Raw genomic sequence first — 18,880 nt, forward strand, 5'->3', positions numbered from 1 at the left:
CATCTCTTGGCTTCAACTCGTACGGCACCCAATTTCCTTGTTTCTGAATCATTCCCATGTTTTGAAATAGCTTGTTGCGTCACTCCCAATCATCCTGCCAATTCTTGTTGCGTTTAAAACGAGTCTTGATCAAGTAATGCCTTTACTTTTGCATCTTTGAAAATATTCTCCCTTCAACGACATTATTCATAAACATTCTTCATTCCACAGGGTTTTCTGGATAAAAGCTAACATTTCATTCTTTTTGTTCACCCCTGTATACAACAAAAAACAACCGATTGAGGACGGCGTCTGAACAGTTATGTTCCCGAAGAATGAAGCTACAATTCAATAAAACAATTGCTAAAATCGGCCTACTGATTCAAAAGAAAATGAACAACTACAAACTCCATTGAGATTTCATCCGGTGTGCCTAGCATTCTATCCGAACCAATCAACTTCTCTCTCTTTGATAAGTCGCCGAAGTTTATTCTGCCAAAGTAGGCCATATCGTGATTTATTTTGAGAACAGCCATCTACTAACCTCCATATTGCATTGTTTACCATATCTTTGGGATAGGCAAATAGCCTCTTCGCAAAGCAATCTGCGGGACCCCAGTAGCGTTCGTTTATCCATTCACCGAGTCTAATAACAGTATAACAGAACGATATAGTAGTGTATTTATCTCATGAAATATATTCCAACTGTTTAATTTGGTTTTTTACCGCGATCATTAAGTTATTACATTGCATAAAACTACAAAATATGACTATGCGTCAATACAACTTGAATGCCAATCAGAAAGCTACTACAATATGACGTAACCGATGACGTAACAAGATTAACTCTACTCGGGTTCGGTTAGTCTAGTAGACGTCATACACTTGAATAATAGCATACAATTCTAATTTAAATTGAGAAGAGCATTTCCATTGGAAAAACACAATGCTAAGTTATTCAATGGCCACCATTCTCCAAACTAAAACGTCTGACGTCAACATCGGAGCCACTTTTATATTACAACATTTAAGGTGTGTAAATAGATTCAGATAGCTATGATCAGCACTAGCCCATTCATTCCAAGGGAGAGCATAAAGTTTCGCAAACTTGGGGATACATCGAGCGCATATTTTGACCTACGAACATTGAAAATGGCAGTGTCGTCGCTGTAATACTTTTCTATCCAGATACCTCCCCCTCTATCCAGGATAGCAGGGAGCGAAACAGGTGCCCGGGGACTCCGCATCGTCCTTTGAAGATGATATCGGAAGGGACCAGTAATCTCATCTCTGGGTAAAACCCGGGAATTTTACGACCGTCGATCACTTCCCGGGATGGGCCACGGGCTCAATTCGAAACATCAGACAAGATTCGGGGATGTGAATAAATAAACGCTACCGCAGATTGACTCTGGGAAGGGGATGCTATTTGCTTATCCCGTAAGATAGGAGGTTAGATAAACAACGAGGTGGGGTTAATGGGAGGCTGGAGTCAACACAAATCGCGAAGATATGACTTTTAGTTTGTGCAAATCGATTTGGTCGGCTTGTCGAAGATTTAGGAATTGGCGTTCCAGCGATTGGGTTGATTTAGATGGAGAAATATTCGGTAATTTATGTTAGGTGCGCAACTGAGTTCTTTCTGGCTCCTGCAGCATCTTCAATTTTGACATATCCAAAACGTCATGAAGCAAAACATAAAAGTTGTGGTATAGGGGGGTAGAAATTCGCTTGAGGATCTCATTTAAGTTCTTTATTGAATTTAGCCAAGCTTTCGACCGTTTCACATGGCCATCTTCAGGGAACTAGAAACAATTTTTCTGACAAACGATTATAAAAACTCATTAGTTATTCGAATCAGGACTTACAGTCAATCTGAACCTAACAGTGCAAGGTCAGGCAGAAACATAATAACCAGAATCACATCTATAAAAAGGCTTTTAGGTTCCAAAATTAAAAGTAATCAACAATTCAGGTCAAAATTACAAATTTCAGAAAATAAAGCTGGTCAAATCCAATTCTAAGTCAAATATCATAAAAGTACAAAAACATATATTTGTAAAACATATGGTAACAAGAACTTCTTTTCTTAAAACTTGGACATATTGGAAACAAACTGTTTTTTTACACATTAGTGATTTTATTTGGCGTCAAATGTTTATTATTATTATTATTATTGACTAAATCGGGGTCGTTGTGGCTCTGTTAGCCTTCCGGGAACTTCGACCAATTTGATCTTTTGTTCTTGACCCTACCTATTCATACAAACCCAGGGAGGCCGTGGATACTGCTTACGAAACCGACGACATCCTTAGGAGCCTTGGTTATTACTTTGTGAATATCAAGAACTGACTTTGCCATGTGAATGGTTCTTATGCGAGTCTGCCCCAGACATTTTCAAACTATGATATGTGTTCGGCTGTTTCTACTTCTTTTGCACAGAGCCTGCAGATCTCATCTGTTGACTCACCCATGCGATACAAAAGGTATTTGCACCGACAGTGTCCTGTCAGCAATCCCACCATTACCCGAAGCTCGGCTCGTGGTAGCTTCAAAAGCTGCTTGGTATAGGTCGGTGAATGCACCATAAATTTCTCTGCCTGAACAAGACCTGAAGACCAGAGGGTTGTCCTATTGTTTTACTCCCATTGTTGGAACACTGCCTTCTATTGGTCTTTTTCAAGCCCACAGAAGGGCTCAGGAGCAACAGGTGTCAACCTTGATGCCCTTTTTGCAAATTAATTGGCTTTTTCATTTCCTTCAATACTCCAATGCCTCATAGTACCCATAGTAGAGTAACTTGATTGCCTCTGGCCAGTTGCTTTATGGTATTACGGCACTTCCTTTGAGGTTTTTTTTTGAGACACTCTTGGGTGCAAGTACTGTTCTTTGTGAGTTATTTGGAAGTAAGTTCAATGAAATATACATATAATTTAGTCTGAGTGTATTTATATTATAATTTTAATGTGTATGACATCTAATAGTAAAAGTTTAGTTTGACAATTTGATACGACTACTTCAGCATACATTCAACAACTTAAAATTATCCAAAACCACATTGTATATTTCCAACGCTCAGAATCTCCTCTTCAAAATGATCGACACTGGCTCTATCAGCATTGTCAAACCCACCAGGAGGCTCAACTCTCCTGCTATCTTGCACCCAGATTGCAATTCGTGGATCAGGCCAATGCTCATAACCAATCCACCAAAAATAAGATGAAAAACGGATCCACAAAAGAGCCAGATACCTTCTACGAACACGTCGATCTTGCGTGCGAATCGCAGAAGAAGGAACAAGAAAATCATTACGGAGTTCCCTAAGGAAGCTAAAACTGCTAGTGAGTAGACGGCGAAGCTCAAGAGGTGCATGTTGTCCAGATGGTCTTCCAGGAAAGTTAGGAGCAGGAGATTCAAGACCTACGAATATAATCGATAAATTAATAATTGACAATATTAATTATGATTAATTTTGGTACATGTGTATTTGTACCATTATACATTGAGGGAATATAGGTCTCATACAGGGTGTGTCAAGGCTAGATCTCGCCTTGAAATACAAATTATAATTTAAGAGCTTGAGAACTTAAAATGATAAATAGAAGATAGAAATATTGTTGAATTTAATTTTTATTTCTATGATCTGGTGAATGATTTCATGGTATTTATTTTTTAAATATTATCTCCGGCATATGTCCAACGCGGCTACGAGTCACACTGTCCATTCAATCAGTGCAATTTTTCACTACTTTTTCCCTATAAATCTGGCTTCAATGGTAGCTATTGGTGAATATTGGCTTCCAACGCTTCAAGAGTTGCTGGTTTATCGGTGTACACCAATAAAAACTAAACAAGAGTCACTAAATCGCACGAACGAGAGGGCCAGTTAAGACAACCACTGGAAATAAAGTTCCAAAATGATTTTGCAATGAATTGATGGTTAGGAGCGATGTAGATCTTTTGGCTTCAATTCTTACACGAGATGTATTCGATAGACAAGTAAGCCAAGATCCTCATGTATAATTTCTCATGTAGTCAAAGGACAAAGGCCAACAAGTTGAAAACGGCGACGTATCTTTATTTCGGCTTTTTTTTCAATACTTCACGCTACAGCAGCAATATTCTCTTCGGTGTGTACATTTCTATGTCTTGTTGATGGTTTTGAACCATCAAGGGATCAATAACTGCACGAATTCCTTGTTCACTAGGTAGATTATATTGTCCGTGAAATGAATCAAGTGCCCTATGAACTTCGCGAACATATTTTTTTTAAAGTGAATTTCCACAATTTAGAATTGTTGTTCTGGCGTTGAATGATTCATGATAAATTGCCAAACTTTACTGAACAGAAATATCAAGACAGTTTGGAATTGTCAACTGTCAAACCATAGACTAAAACCATCGAAACTTCTCATACAGCTAAAAAACACCCATCTCATTCTATTTATTAACCAGTGTCTCCAAGCTTCAAATTCAACTGGCGCAGTTGACGCAATTTTACAATTTAATAGAGTTGTGTTACAGCTATAAGACATGCAGCATCCTTTCCAACTATTGCCAAACTTCGAGGTTGGATCTATTATTCAGTTTCCACAGAAGGAGCTCTTCGAGAAGATCATTCCTGAGGTTTTTGTTCGGAACCGGTAATTTTCTGTAGAATTGATGTTATTTGTCTTCGATGCCGATGGAAAGTTTGAAGTTCCGAAAACTTTTGTTTGGTCTCTAAGTTCGATTCTTTCCACGCGATCGTTATTTCTGATGGTATAAGAGCTGAGGTCACTGGATATGTCACGAAATATTAGTTTGCCATTTCGTTTGCAGCCCAAGTTAGAATTTCTTTTTATAATTGTTGGTTGACAGGAAAAAAAGTATTTATTTTCATTTTTGAATTGAAAGTAGGCCGACTAACGAACATATCAGTTTATATGACAACTAGACTTTTGTAGATGGTTCCTTCAACAACATGCACAAAATATTAGATTCATTTTCGAATCTAAAATTTCAAGTTAAAGACCTTTTTTTTTTCGAGAATTCACAGAATTGAATTTGTAGATGGATACGTCATCAGTGAGTGTAAGATTGAATATCACAGACATTGTGACGTTATTATAAAGCTGTCTTGAATTGGAATTGAAGATTTTTTTTTTCAGTGATTATATAATAGATATATTGTGACTTACTAATTGGAAACCTCTGAGGCCTAATTTCCAGTAAATAGTATAAGTTTTTTCTCGATTAACAGACGTTTCCTCTTGATGAAACATATTTTGAACAAGAAAATGTGTTTGAACTTTGGTTGACAATTATTGAACGTTCAATCATATGGTCAAGTCAGTTTGAAAGTTATCAAGTGCAAAGAAAATGAATGAACACAGTTTTATTTCTTCCTGATGAAGACAAAATTGTGTTTTTTACCTAAAAACATATCTTTCCATGTTTCAGTGGAACATTTCAGGGACTTATAGAATTAATGAGAGAAAGAGCTGCATGCAAGATTTTATTGACAAATATCAATCTTTATATGAAAATTCAAATTGAAGAACATTGTTTCTCTAATTCTGTGGTTATTCCGTTCATTCTTCCACATCTTGTAGAACAAAATCGTGCGAGAATATATCAGAAACGCACAGTTTTCATGGTTATATTTTATTATTCTATGTTGGCACTCCGAACTTTCCGCTACGGCTTTATCTGTCAATTCATCAAATTGCCTTAAAGAAATCAGTTCTGCCAACCAACATTTTTCAATGCAAAAATCACTAAATTATATTTATGGAAATATTTCATTAATTTCAATGAAAATGCAATGAATTAGAGAAAATAATGTATAATACTCGTACAGAAGGCTCATTCTACCACGCGTTCATTCCAAAACTCGCCACTTCGTGGCTCGTTTTTGAATTTTGAACTCGTGGAAGAATATCAATGCCTTCTGCACTTGTATTATAAATAACTATTTGAGGTTCTACTGGCTTATCAACCCATCGATACTTATTTAAAGATCGTACAAACTCATGACTCTTCTGCAAAAATTTTAATAAACTTAAAGCAGATCCAATTATCCAAATGAAAAAAAGGACAAACAACGTAACCGAACTTTAGAGAAAAGTGTATGAAAAGTATGCTCACGATATTCTTCCCAGAGATTCCCTGAGCAGTCCATATTTATCATTGAAGACAATAAGAGAAGGTTGATCTCTTGGTAAGACTGGAGCTAAGGGCATAGGCTATACTAAGTTTGATCTGCTCCAGAAGTGGATGACAAGTTTCTGGCTATAAAAAATGTTTCTCTTGCTCCTAATTGTCTTTACGTAGTAAAGAATGACGATATCACTTATAGCTCTTTTTGTACAACTTTCGAATTAGTTATGACTGCAATGGACTAGATGTCTTAGAATGCACACTCTAAGGGAAAATTGAGGGCATCTGTATGAAGTAGAAACTCCAATGTTTAATTGATTTTCTATGATTCCCTCCAAGTTTTCATTCCTCCCTTAAGATAAATATCTTTCAGAAGATAAGTAGATCATTCCTTGAAGAAGATGTACATGTTGAACGATAACTGAACGATGCCAATCATCACAATATTCCCAGAAAGCAGGTCAAGCCTCAATCTGATAGCTCGCTCCAAGAAAAACATGAAACAATAGTGGAAAACCAACATTTTCTATCAACAATTGCTGTGGAAATCCACATGATTGACGTGACGATCGAAAGAGAAAACCACGCAATCTGAAGCAGTCAATTTGTGTTTTCATCTTGGGATGTCGAACGCGAGAGAAATGAAAAGGCAGCTACATCGAATATGTAGGGCATGTGATTTTTAACTTTGGCTTGGATGAAAGCGATCACTAAGGTTTCGAAGGAATGGGTTTTACCCATCGGCGTCTTGTTGTTGAAAGAGGTCGTTGAGTTTGAAATGGTCCAGTACGATTTTGATGGTTTAGATTTCTATTCCGGTACTCTCGCAAAGAAGACATGGATAATTATTATAGGTTCTTCTAGTTTTCTGCTACTTCACCTAGTGAAGTTAATTCTAAGCTGCATTTGATACCTTTGGATAATGTAAGGGTTTATGGTTCGCACATTTAAATACTGGGTTAACCATGTCGTGGTCCAGATTTCTCAGTCCTGTTTCATTGATTGACATATGACAAACAGAACTGTCATCCGAAGAGTCATATGTTTATATGGAGGTTAGCCATTTGACAATATGGATCGTTGCTGAAGGTGTGAAAATTGTGAAGACTTACAACAAGAGTATATTGTGCAACAAGTGGGGAAAGTCCAACATTTCTCGTAAGTGGGGAAGTTTGTGGCACGAGCCTGAAAGGCGAGAGCTGCAAACACACGAGCGAGAAAAGGACTTTCTCCACATGTTGCACACTATAGTTCCTACAACTGCACAAATTTCAATAATTCAAGTAATGGACTTGACTCAAATCAAAATGACCTTCGTTGACAGTATGTGCTAATTTATTGCGTTTCCCTAGAAACGACTCAAAGGCCCAATTTCATTGGTCTATCAAGCGAAGTGTGGGCAAAGGGCCGTGAGAAATAATATTTCCCACAGTATGAGTTTTCAAATTGAGTAAGTATGAAGAATACGCTACTTTTCATAGCAGTTGTAGGAAAAAATAATTATTTTATAGTAAGGTATCGGGTGTCCCAAATTCGTGTCATATTTTTGGGCTCAATTTTTGAGATAATTAATTTGGTTGAAACCCAAACTTCATAATTTCAACTATTCTAAAGTTATAAGAGAAAATTGGAAAATGGCAAGAAATGAAAAGTTTTCATAACTTCTTTATTACTGGTGCTATAAACATGAAACAAAAATATCCTACAGGCACTATTTTAGTAGAATTCATTAGTGTACATCCAGTATGAATAATCCTTCCAAAGTTTCCCCCAGTCTCTTTGTGAAAAAAAAATCCACTTACAACGAACTTCGCTCTAGGATTGAAATGATACTTATGCCTAAAACTTTCTAGAATCTCATCAAACAAATACAACTGGACTATTCAAAAAGCGAACATCACTCGCGAACTTTCCCTTGGAATCAAACCTCACCGCTGGAAAAGCGTACTTTTCCCCACTTGTAACACTCGTGATCGTCTTTCCCAATGAGAACAAGCGGGCCAAGAATCTCAAGCATCGGCTGGCTAGCTCAAGTTTTCGTTTTCGTTGGGGGGAAATCTTCATTATACGAAGTGGAACAACTGAGTGTTTAGTTGTGGAACGAACGAATTTTGATCGCTGTTTAGATTCGCTCGTTTGGGAACGTTGAAGCGTTACAAGGTTCACGCTGAAGTTGATAAGGATTACACATCTCGCGTGTAACACGGTTCATGCATAAAGTGGGAGAGTTCTACAAAGGGGTTTTATTCAGGAGAGATTGGAGACTTGAAGATATACTCCTGGATATTTCGTAGAAAGGAGTTCAAACAGGTTTTTTTTTTAGAACAAATCGAGAAAAGTTGATAATGGGTTAGGAACTTTGTTATGTTCGTTCAGTGATAGTTGTGTCAAAAACTTTCAGAAAAATCTTGATTCGATTGTGCAACAAGTGGAAAAAGTTCGACATTTCTCATGAGCAAGGCACTCGCCTTTCATGCTCGTGTCACAAACATATGAAAGAGAAGAAGGACTTTTCCTACAACTGCTAAGCAAAGTAGCGTATTTCCCAATCCCCATAGCTTACTGAATTTCAAAACTATGTTTTCCTACAACTTCTATGGAAAGTATCGTATTCTTCACAGGTCACTCAATTTCAAAACTATGTATTGCTCATACTGTGAGAAATATTATTCTCCACACTCGCTTGGTAGACCAATGAAATTGGGCTTTTGAGTCGTTTCTATGGAAACGCAATAAATTAGCACATACTGTCAACGATGGCCATTTTGATTTGAATCAAGTTCATTACTTGAATTATTGAAATTTGTGCATTTATAGGAAAAGTATAGTGTGAAACATGTGGAGAAAGTTCTTTTCTCGCGAGTGTGTTCCACACTCGCGAGAAAAGTTGGACTTCCCCCCCTTGTTGCACAATATACTATTCTACACATGTTGCACACTTTGCTTCTCCTACAACTGCACAAATTTAAATAATACAAGTAATATATCTGATACAATTTAAAATAACCTTCATTGACAGTATCTATTCGTTAGGAATGACTTTTCAAAAACCCAATCTCATTGATCTATGAAGCGAGGTGTGGGAAAAGTGGCGTGAGGAATAATATTCCTCACATTATGAGCAATACATATTTTCGAAATTTAGTAAGCTATGAAAAATACGCTACTTTGCATAGAAGTTGTAGCAAAAGTAAAGTGTGCAATATGTGTAGAATAGTCCTTTTTCGCACTCGTGAGATAAGTTGAACTTTCACCACTTGTTGCACAATATACTATCCCATAGTAACCGAACATTCCTACATTTGCGATTTCTATTGATTTTTGTTTTATTTTAGCACTACAGTAAAAATAAGCTAAGGTAGCACAGTAGATTGATTAGCTAAATTCCTAGCCTCGCTACGCTCATCTATAAACTATTAGCCGCGGCAGTCTATCTACTACTTTGCTGCTTATTAAAACAAATAACTATTTTCTCCGATTGACAATAAATATTGATTTGCAGACACATATCAATCATCAAAATATTACTTTTCCTGCCTAGGCATCAAAGTGATTATTCTCAATGCGAACAAAACATTCGACATTTTCTGGCAATCAAAATTTTTTGCGACCTTCTTTATTTCTAAGTAAGTAAGTATTTCTAAATCGCTATCACTGTCCATCATATAATTATATGCAAAAATTTTTCAAAAAAATGTCAGATTATTCATAAGTCAAACTGTAATTATCATGGACATATAACGGGTGTTTTTTTTCGAGGTATATAACTTCAAGTTGGCATTACTGTTCAAGATGGCGACCGATTTAACAGCTGTCAAGTGATTTATTCTCAGTTTGGTTTGGCATTTCGTCATGAATAGACTCACGGCTGAACAACGCTTGCAAATAGTGCAATTCTTCTTCTGGTTGAATGGCTACGTCAACAAACAAAACTGCCGCATTTGGAATAAAGCTAATCCTCAATTGTATGTCGAAACATCGTTATATCCAGAAAAACTGACTGTTTGGTGCGCTTTATGGGCTGGTGGAATCATTGGTCCGTACTTCTTCAAAAACGATGATGGCCAGAACGTTACAGTCAATGGTGATCGGTATAGAGCCATGATTACTAACTTTTTCATTCCTGAATTGAACAACCATGATGTCCAGGAGCTGTGGTTCCAACAAGACGCCGCAACATGTCACACAGTTCGTGCCACAATCGATTTATTGAAAGACACGTTTGGTGACCGCCTAATTTTACGTTTTGGACCTGTGAATTGGCCTCCAAGATCTTGTGATTTAACACCGCTAGACTACTTTCTGTGGGGCTATGTAAAGTCATTGATCTATGCGGATAAGCCACAAACCCTTGACCATTTGGAAGACAACATTCGCCGTGTTATTGCCGAAATACGGCGACAAATGTTGGAAAAAGTAATCTAAAATTGGACGTCCAGATTGGACTACATCCGAGCCAGCCGTGTGGCGGTCATATGCCAGAAATCATATTTAAAATGTAATGCCACAAGATTATCTTGCGGATAAATAAAATTCATGTCAATCGAATAATCCATCGTTGTTTTATTGCAATTCAAAGTTCTATAGCTCTAAAAAAAACACCCTTTACATTTCATCCTGCGCTCGGCTATGAACCGCCGCTGCAGTCAATTTACTACTTAGCTGCCTAGTAAAACAAATATCTATTTTTAACTGGTTAGGTCCAGAACTTACCGATTGAAGAATCATTTATTTTCTTTCAAGAGGTATTGCGTTTTTCTTGACATCGTGAAAATACCCAGAAATGATCTTAAGTGATACAATAAATTAAGCTGAATAACATCACCTACATTCTATGTTTCATCGACCAATTCCCTTTTTTCGATGGTAGAATACGCACTCGACAATTTTTCCAATAAACTTCACGATAATGAAGTATCTACAACCTTAATTGAATCTAGATACCACAATAGAAACGCTTATCATCCATTTCTCTATTGATCCGTCCTTTTTGTTTGTTCCGAGAGTGGCTTCGAACCTTCGAATATCAGCGTGAAACAGGCTTTATCTCCTGATCCTATCGAGCTGAATTGATTCTTCCATAAATAATGTCATTTTTATTATCCACTCATTTGTGTATGACACGTTTATTCTGGCGTAGATAGGAATATCATTCGATGAAAATTACACTATGAAGAGAGAAATATGTATCATGGTAGTTTATTTAACTATGAAACATTTAACTGAAGGGCAATGGAAAAATTATGAACAGTATTGATTCGTATGTTCACATTAAATTCCACGATATTGTTGTTGAATTATTCCTTTAGAATTATTGTACTGACATTATTTCGTATTTTTTTCAGATTTGAAGAATCAATTCTGCAATTTTAATTGGTGAGTAGATAATTATTTTTCTGAGCTTGGTAATTGTTTGATGGAGATATAAACTGAATGAATAAAGAGGTAAAAATTGTTGGGATTATTGTGAAATAATCATATCATATGAGATGATGAAATTTTAAATTTAGATAAATAATTTATACTGGGGAAAATTTTGAACCATTCTACGGCAAAGTCACCATGTTCGTTATGGAGATGGAAGGTGTATTTGGCAGGTACAACTCAGTTGCCATACTGATGATTCCATTCAGGATGAAACACCGCAATTATCTGAGAGATACCATTAAAATTGGTTTAGAACATCTTGTCAAATATATTTTAAAAACATACAAAGATTCACTTGGGAACAGAGAAGCAGTAAATTAGTCTCGGATAGAGGTTTTTGTTCTTGGTATGTAATTTTCTTAGATTGACATATCCAAGTCCAATATCGAATCCAATTAAATTTTATATCATCTTGAAATTCCATGGAAACTCAAGGAATATTCGTAAGATGTTAACACTCAGTTAACTTAGTTTCTCTCTGTTTTCCGGAAGTCACAGACTACTCTTAGAAATTGCGGTTTTTCCTCAGTTCAAGTTTTTCCTCGATGACTCTTGAAGTTTTAATTTTAGGTATATGGTTTGCTTAAGTAACCTCCATCTCTTTTTGTACGTAGAATTGACTGAAAGAATAAAAAAATATAGGTTGTAATTTGGAAATTTCGAGTTGTTCAAGTTCATGATCTTTTCATAAACAACCTGTATATTTTTGGTCCAAAGCGCGAACAATCTTATGATACGTATTGAAAAATTTTTTCATTTTCTATTGAAAATGAAAAAGTTTTTCCGAAAACAAATTTTTTTGCAGGAATATTGAAAGAAAGTTAATCGTCGTCGCCACTATTTTTTTCATACGAACCCCATTAACTCGTAAACCGTTGAGTTCATTCCCAGGGTAGGGTATATTGCTGAAGTTGTTATTAAAAAAGCTAACCAATGATGTAATAATATACTGCATGTGCCATTTGAAATAAGGAAGTAGTAGCCTGTTTCCGGTATAACCGGAATTTATAGAGATCTGAAAATATTTTAAGGAGAAAGATCAATGTCTCAAACCCCAGTAAGCAAATTTCCAGCACAAAATTCTGATTAGTTTCTCATAAGCGTCTGATAGACCATCGCGGTGAACCACCCTGTATAGTAAACACGTTTTCCGGAAATAATGAAATTCGTATTAAATCATAATAATCTCAAACAGAAACATTGAAATTTATTCAACTATCACTAATCATACCAGAGTTTCGGACCAGGTGTCATCGATTTTCTGTATTTTTCCATGTTTCTGTCGTTTCAAGCAGTAAAAAACAGCCATAATTCGAGTGCAAACGTCCTGTTGGTAATTCAGGATGCACACCGTGAAATCGCCGGCAATTTATCATCCGAACTAGGCATTTCCTGCATATAAAACGTATCCAAACCGGCTGCCCATTAACATATAGGCGGTTGGCCCGCAATAAAAAAAAATCAAGAACTACCCATCTCGTAAATTACTTGGAAAGATGGCTATTTGCCTTCCTCTTAGGAATCTAAAACCCGACAATCGTTGCGCTGAGTCGTAAATTTTCGAAATGTCCCATGTGATCGGACGATATAGAAAAAGGACCATCGAAGGATTACACTGAAAATGTGTCGAAACTGTTGACTTAACTGCTTTTCTCGTGTGCGTTTTCACACATGAAGATTCGGGGTTTATATTTAGTGTGACATGTTAGGATTACAGATGGAGGGATTCGATTTGATTTTATCGTATTGGGGATTTATTTCCTAGTTGGTGTTAGTGTTTGATGTTTTCTAGGATATTTTTCATCGAAGTGAAAAGAACTTTTACAGTATATATTTTTATTGAAGAAATATAAATAAGCGTACAGCTTTGCTTCCGTCGTTTTTTCTCCGAAATTCGAGGCTTTATTGTAAAAAAAATGGTTATATAGGGTTTTTTTCTCGAGGTATATAACTTTAAGTTGGCATTTCTGTTCAAGATGGCGACCGATTTAACAGCTGTCAAGTGATTTATTCTCAGTTTGGTTTGGCAATTCATCATGAATAGACTCACGCCTGACCAACGCTTGCAAATAGTGCAATTTCATTTCGAAAATAATGGTTCTGTGCGGAATTCGTATCGCGCACTACGTCCATTTTATTTTGTTTAGCGATGAAGCGGCAAAACTGCCGCATTTGGAGTGAAGCTAATCCTCAAGTGTATGTCGAAACACCGTTGCATCCAGAAAAATTGACTGTTTGGTGCGCTTTATGGGCTGATGGAATCATTGGTCCGTACTTCTTCAAAAACGATGATGACCAGAACGTTACAGTCAATGGTGATCGGTATAGAGCCATGATTACTAATTTTTTCATTCCTGAATTGAACAACCATGATGTCCAGGAGCTGTGGTTCCAACAAGACGGCGCAACATGTCACACAGCTCGTGCCACAATCGATTTATTGAAAGACACGTTTGGTGACCGCCTAATTTCACGTTTTGGAGCTGTGAATTGGTCTCCAAGATCTTGTGATTTAACACCGCTAGACTACTTTCTGTGGGGCTATGTGAAGTCATTGGTCTATGCGGATAAGCCACAAACCCTTGACCATTTGGAAGACAATATTCGCCGTATTATTGCCGATATACGGCCACAAATGTTGGAAAAAGTAATCGAAAATTGGACGTCCAGATTGGACTACATCCGAGCCAGCCGTGGCGGTCATATGCCAGAAATCATATTTAAAATGTAATGCCACAAGATTATCCTGCGGATAAATAAAATTCATGTCAATCGAATAATTCATCGTTGTTTTATTACAATTTAAACTTCTATAGCTCTAAAAAAACATCCTTTATAATTAATCAAAAATAAATAATCGGTAAATTTGGATTTATTCTCATTTTTCCTATTTTGTGTCATCCTGTATAAAGCAAAGAGTAACAAACAAATATTTTGTAGGTATTAAATATATTGCAGTTGGAATTGAGGAAAATATTCATCTCATTTCCAAAACATAGATTGTTTATTTCTTGAGAAACCTAAGGGAGATAAGACTTTCGATGATGTGTGTATATTGGCCTATAAAAATCTATGTATATCATTAATTTTAAAAGATTTTCTTGAAGTAATGAGTGACAATCTAGATCCGTTAGTTCCTCTATTTTACGGATCCTCCCAAATCCCAGCAATAAAACGCGAAACAAAACTACACACGGCTTCTTAAGCCGAAACCTAATATTAGTAGGAATTGAATTGTCTCACCAGGCGGATTTTCCTGTTTGCCAAGAAAGGGACAATTCCATTGGCGCGATTCTCCAAATTATAAAGAAACAGGCTGCCAAATGGGCTGGCTGCCTATGCAGTCACTCTAAATTTGCAACGGAAATTGGACAATCCGCCTTTTCTTGTTCCCTTATAACGTCTCAATTCTTCCAAGGTGGAAATTCAGGAGTTCCACGTTTGGCCCGATTCCAAATGAGGTGAATCGTTACCATAAACTCGAAATATCTATCGATTAGGTTGAGATATTGTCCTATTTATTGTTGGCGATGGCGTAGCTCGGATATCCCCGCGAGTCGTGGTTTTTTTTGCACGATACTGAAATGATTTCGGAGGAACAGATTATCGTCGATAATTCGTTTGAAATTCGTCTTTTTCACGTAATTTTTTTAGGATTTCGCAACCGAATATGACGAACTGGTACTTTTACGACATCGTCTTCCTTTCTAATTCAATGAAGGGAAGAATTGAAGAGGTTTTTTCAACATTTAGCAGTCCAATTTTGCTTTTAATCAATCCAAGATGAATTTGAGTCAAGTAAAGACCAAAATAATAAAACAGACAAATTATTATATGATTGTCTTTCTGAATGGTATGGATATATCCAGGATATTTCTGGCTTGGTGTTTAAAAACATTGTTCATTATTAACACTTTTATTAAGAAGAATTGCTTACGGGTAGATCGCCAATTAAAATTCTCCTTCTATGATTCCTTTTTTTCCTCAATGTATAGAACAACTAATTTTTCTTCATATAGTGAACAGAAATGACTGAATAAATGACAAAACATAACACTCAGTGTTGGTATTATAACCGTTTTAAATTGCATCATTCCTATTGAAAATGCCGTTATATGAAGAAATACCCTATTTGATAAAACATAATACAGATGCAAATTGGCGAAAGCGCTTTTGTATAAAGGTAAAACTTCCAGGATATCAAGAATTGATGGAGCTCATTAAAATGAAACGAACAAATGCAATAGGCAGAAATCTCATTCAATTCGTTGTCGTTCAAAATCTGAATACACAATGAAACTTCCTAAGCTTTCTGGCTGAATAGCTAGCATTGTCAAGGCCAAACCACGAAAAAAAAAACGGAATTAAGCGAACACAATCCCTGGAGTAGAGTCTGGCCTGATAGATGAACCGATATCAGGACTCGTTTTTTTTTTATCTGAATTTAGTCGATCCCCGGAGAACATTCTTTCCTGTCGATCCAGAGCGATTGAAAATAGACTTTGCGGTATACCGCACGGGATCCATCGGGGACCTACGAACTTTCTCTATCGGTTTGTAATTGGATTTAATCCATGTTGGCGAAAGAAATTCATGGAAGTGAGGTTGAATCAAGACTTGGATCGATAGAATTGTGTTGTTTTTGTGGTTAAATTTTGCTTAGACAACGCGAATTTTATGGAAAATGAGTGATTTTGACTGATGTTGCATTTTTGGATTACGTGAAGATGGTTTTTCATTCAGAGAAACCAATTTTCTTTAGTACATTAACATTGTTTTAATTTTTAGGTATTGAAGTAATTGAAGGTAATTGAAGGCTTGATAATATAGTAATTAGAATTAGGTAAGTGTTTCCTGCCAAACTTATCCAGTGGCGTAGATATAGGGATGCGAAAATCCTTTTCTTATTGAAATTTTACACCTCTATCTTTTTTTTGAAAAAGTTGGTTCAACTTTTTTCAATAAAACTCTGTTGATTTCAAAAATGAAATATTTCTCTCGAGAAAAAGGACAATGGTGTAGATTTTCAATAGGAAAAGGATCATCACATCCCTATACCTTCGACACTGGATATTTTCGGCAGTAGACACTTACCTAATTCGAAACATTGCATTATCAAGACTTCAATATCTGAAAATTAAAACAATAAATATAATAATATTCGACTTATAAGTACAAAATTTTTTTTTTCCAAACTTTAACACCCAGTATCTCGAAAATGAAGCTTGTTAGGAAATATGTTTATAGGAACTTTTTTTCATGAAAATAGTTGTTTTATCCAATGTCAAAGTTATGGCACTAAAATCAGGACCATCCTGTAAAGACGATCAATGATTTCAAACTTAGTATCTAGCTGGCGAGAACTGATTAGTTTGACGAACAGATTCGTGAAATCAAATGAGGCTATTCAATTAGAAACAGAGGGGTGAATCAGGTCGATGTTTAGACGCAATTACTCGATAAGGGTGCGTTGTACATGAAATCAGGTACGGCTCATAACACAGGTCTGCACGTCAACACTTAGTTCGCGTGATTTTAATACATAATGCTGACGTGCTATTTTCAAGTGCTGAACTAGTATTTTGAATGGCTGCGCGAATATTACCATCAACATAAAGTAGAATGAATAAGAATAATAATTATATTAGGAGGTGTCCTCCAAAAGAAGTTTGTCAACCGTTATCTTGGCTTCTGGTATTTAGTCGCCATGGAGCGTTTCAAGTAAAGGGTGTTTTTTTAGAGCTATAGAACTTTAAATTGCAATAAAACAACGATGGATTATTCGATTGACATGAATTTTATTTATCCGCAAGATAATCCTGTGGCATTACATTTTAAATATAATTTCTGGTATATGACCGCCACGGCTGGCTCGGATGTAGTCCAATCTGGACGTCCAATTTTCTATTACTTTTTCCAACATTTGTGGCCGTATATCGGCAATAACACGGCGAATGTTGTCTTCCAAATGGTCAAGGGTTTGTGGCTTATCCGCATAGACCAATGACTTTACATAGCCCCACAGAAAGTGGTCTAGCGGTGTTAAATCACAAGATCTTGGAGGCCAATTCACAGGTCCAAAACGTGAAATTAGGCGGTCACCAAACGTGTCTTTCAATAAATCGATTGTGGCACGAGCTGTGTGTAGTAATCATGACTCTATACCGATCACCATCGACTGTAACGTTCTGGCCATCATCGTTTTCGAAGAAGTACGGACCAATGATTCCACCAGCCCATAAAGCGCACCAAACAGTCAGTTTTTCTGGATGTAACGGTGTTTCGACATACACTTGAGGATTAGCTTCACTCCAAATGCGGCAGTTTTGTTTGTTGACGTAGCCATTCAACCAGAAGTGCGCTTTATCGCTAAACAACATAAATTGGACGTAGTGCGCGATACGTATTCCGCACAGAACCATTATTTTCGAAATGAAATTGCACTATTTGCAAGAGTTGTTCAGGTGTAAGTCTATTCATGATGAATTGCCAAACCAAACTGAGGATAAATCACTTGATAGCTGTTGAATCGGTCGCCATCGTGAAGAGTAATGCCAACTTAAAGTTATATACCTCGAAAAAAAACACCCGTTATGTTGGCCTCTTCATTTCCTTCACTTCCCGAATGACCTGGAACCAAGACTTATACTGACCTTGTTATTCTTGCCTATTTCATAGAGTTTTCTTGTAAACTCCAATAGGAATGGAAATATAATAATTTATGATATGTGAGCTCAATGCTTTGATTGAAGCCTGATTGTTACAATGTATCACTAGTTTCTTACTAGGTTCATTTTCACACATCTTTCGATGACTGCCTGAAAGACACTTGGACAGCGGCCCAGCGATAGTAGGTATTTGCTGTCATCTCAGAATAATACTTCAGCGTCAAACCCTATCGTTGGTTTAGAACCATCCATTCACCATTCGATGGAATTCTTTCTGAAAGCTGGGTTTGTGAACTCTCAATCTTGTTTTATCCTAGTGTAGGTTTTGCTCGATGTTTTATGGATGTCATCATGTTTCACCTGATGAAAAACTTCATATTAAAGTTAAAACTATCTTCATGTCAGTGTTTTTCTTTTTTTCTCAATCAAATTGACCGATTCCTACGTACAAGAAAATTTTCATACAGTTTTATGTGCGACACACTATAAACGATCAATAAAAATTCAACGATATCGATCCCCATCAATTGAAAATAGGCTGTTCTTTCCAGAATCAACAGGAAAGCGATAATTTGACGAGCCGATGTTTACAAAACAGTAACGCTCACTTTATGCTTCCTCAGGCGTATAATAATGTAAACAACGTAATTCTTTTACGGCATTTT

The 18,880-nt window shown here is 36.5% G+C and overlaps 2 protein-coding genes across 4 annotated transcripts in view; one reads left to right on the forward strand and one right to left on the reverse strand.

Annotated features, from left to right (window-relative positions):
* The window catches only part of LOC123676368 (calexcitin-2), a 134,021-nt gene that overhangs the window by 15,892 nt on the left and 99,249 nt on the right, over positions 1 to 18,880 (forward strand). For all 3 annotated transcript variants that reach the window (XM_045612248.1, XM_045612268.1, XM_045612255.1), the window contains exon 2: positions 11,466 to 11,496. The gene's annotated coding sequence lies outside the window, so the exon portion shown is untranslated. The remainder of the gene's footprint in view (positions 1 to 11,465; positions 11,497 to 18,880) is intronic.
* On the reverse strand, positions 2,916 to 5,282 carry LOC123676398. Its single transcript, XM_045612280.1, has 2 exons — positions 5,160 to 5,282; positions 2,916 to 3,399 (listed from the first exon to the last, which is right to left on the reverse strand). Exons 1-2 carry the CDS (start codon positions 5,241 to 5,243, stop codon positions 3,055 to 3,057), a joined length of 429 nt encoding a protein of 142 aa, XP_045468236.1. The 5' UTR covers positions 5,244 to 5,282; the 3' UTR covers positions 2,916 to 3,054.

Source organism: Harmonia axyridis, chromosome 1, assembly GCF_914767665.1.
Source record: "Harmonia axyridis chromosome 1, icHarAxyr1.1, whole genome shotgun sequence".
NCBI classification, from domain to species: Eukaryota; Metazoa; Arthropoda; class Insecta; order Coleoptera; family Coccinellidae; genus Harmonia; species Harmonia axyridis.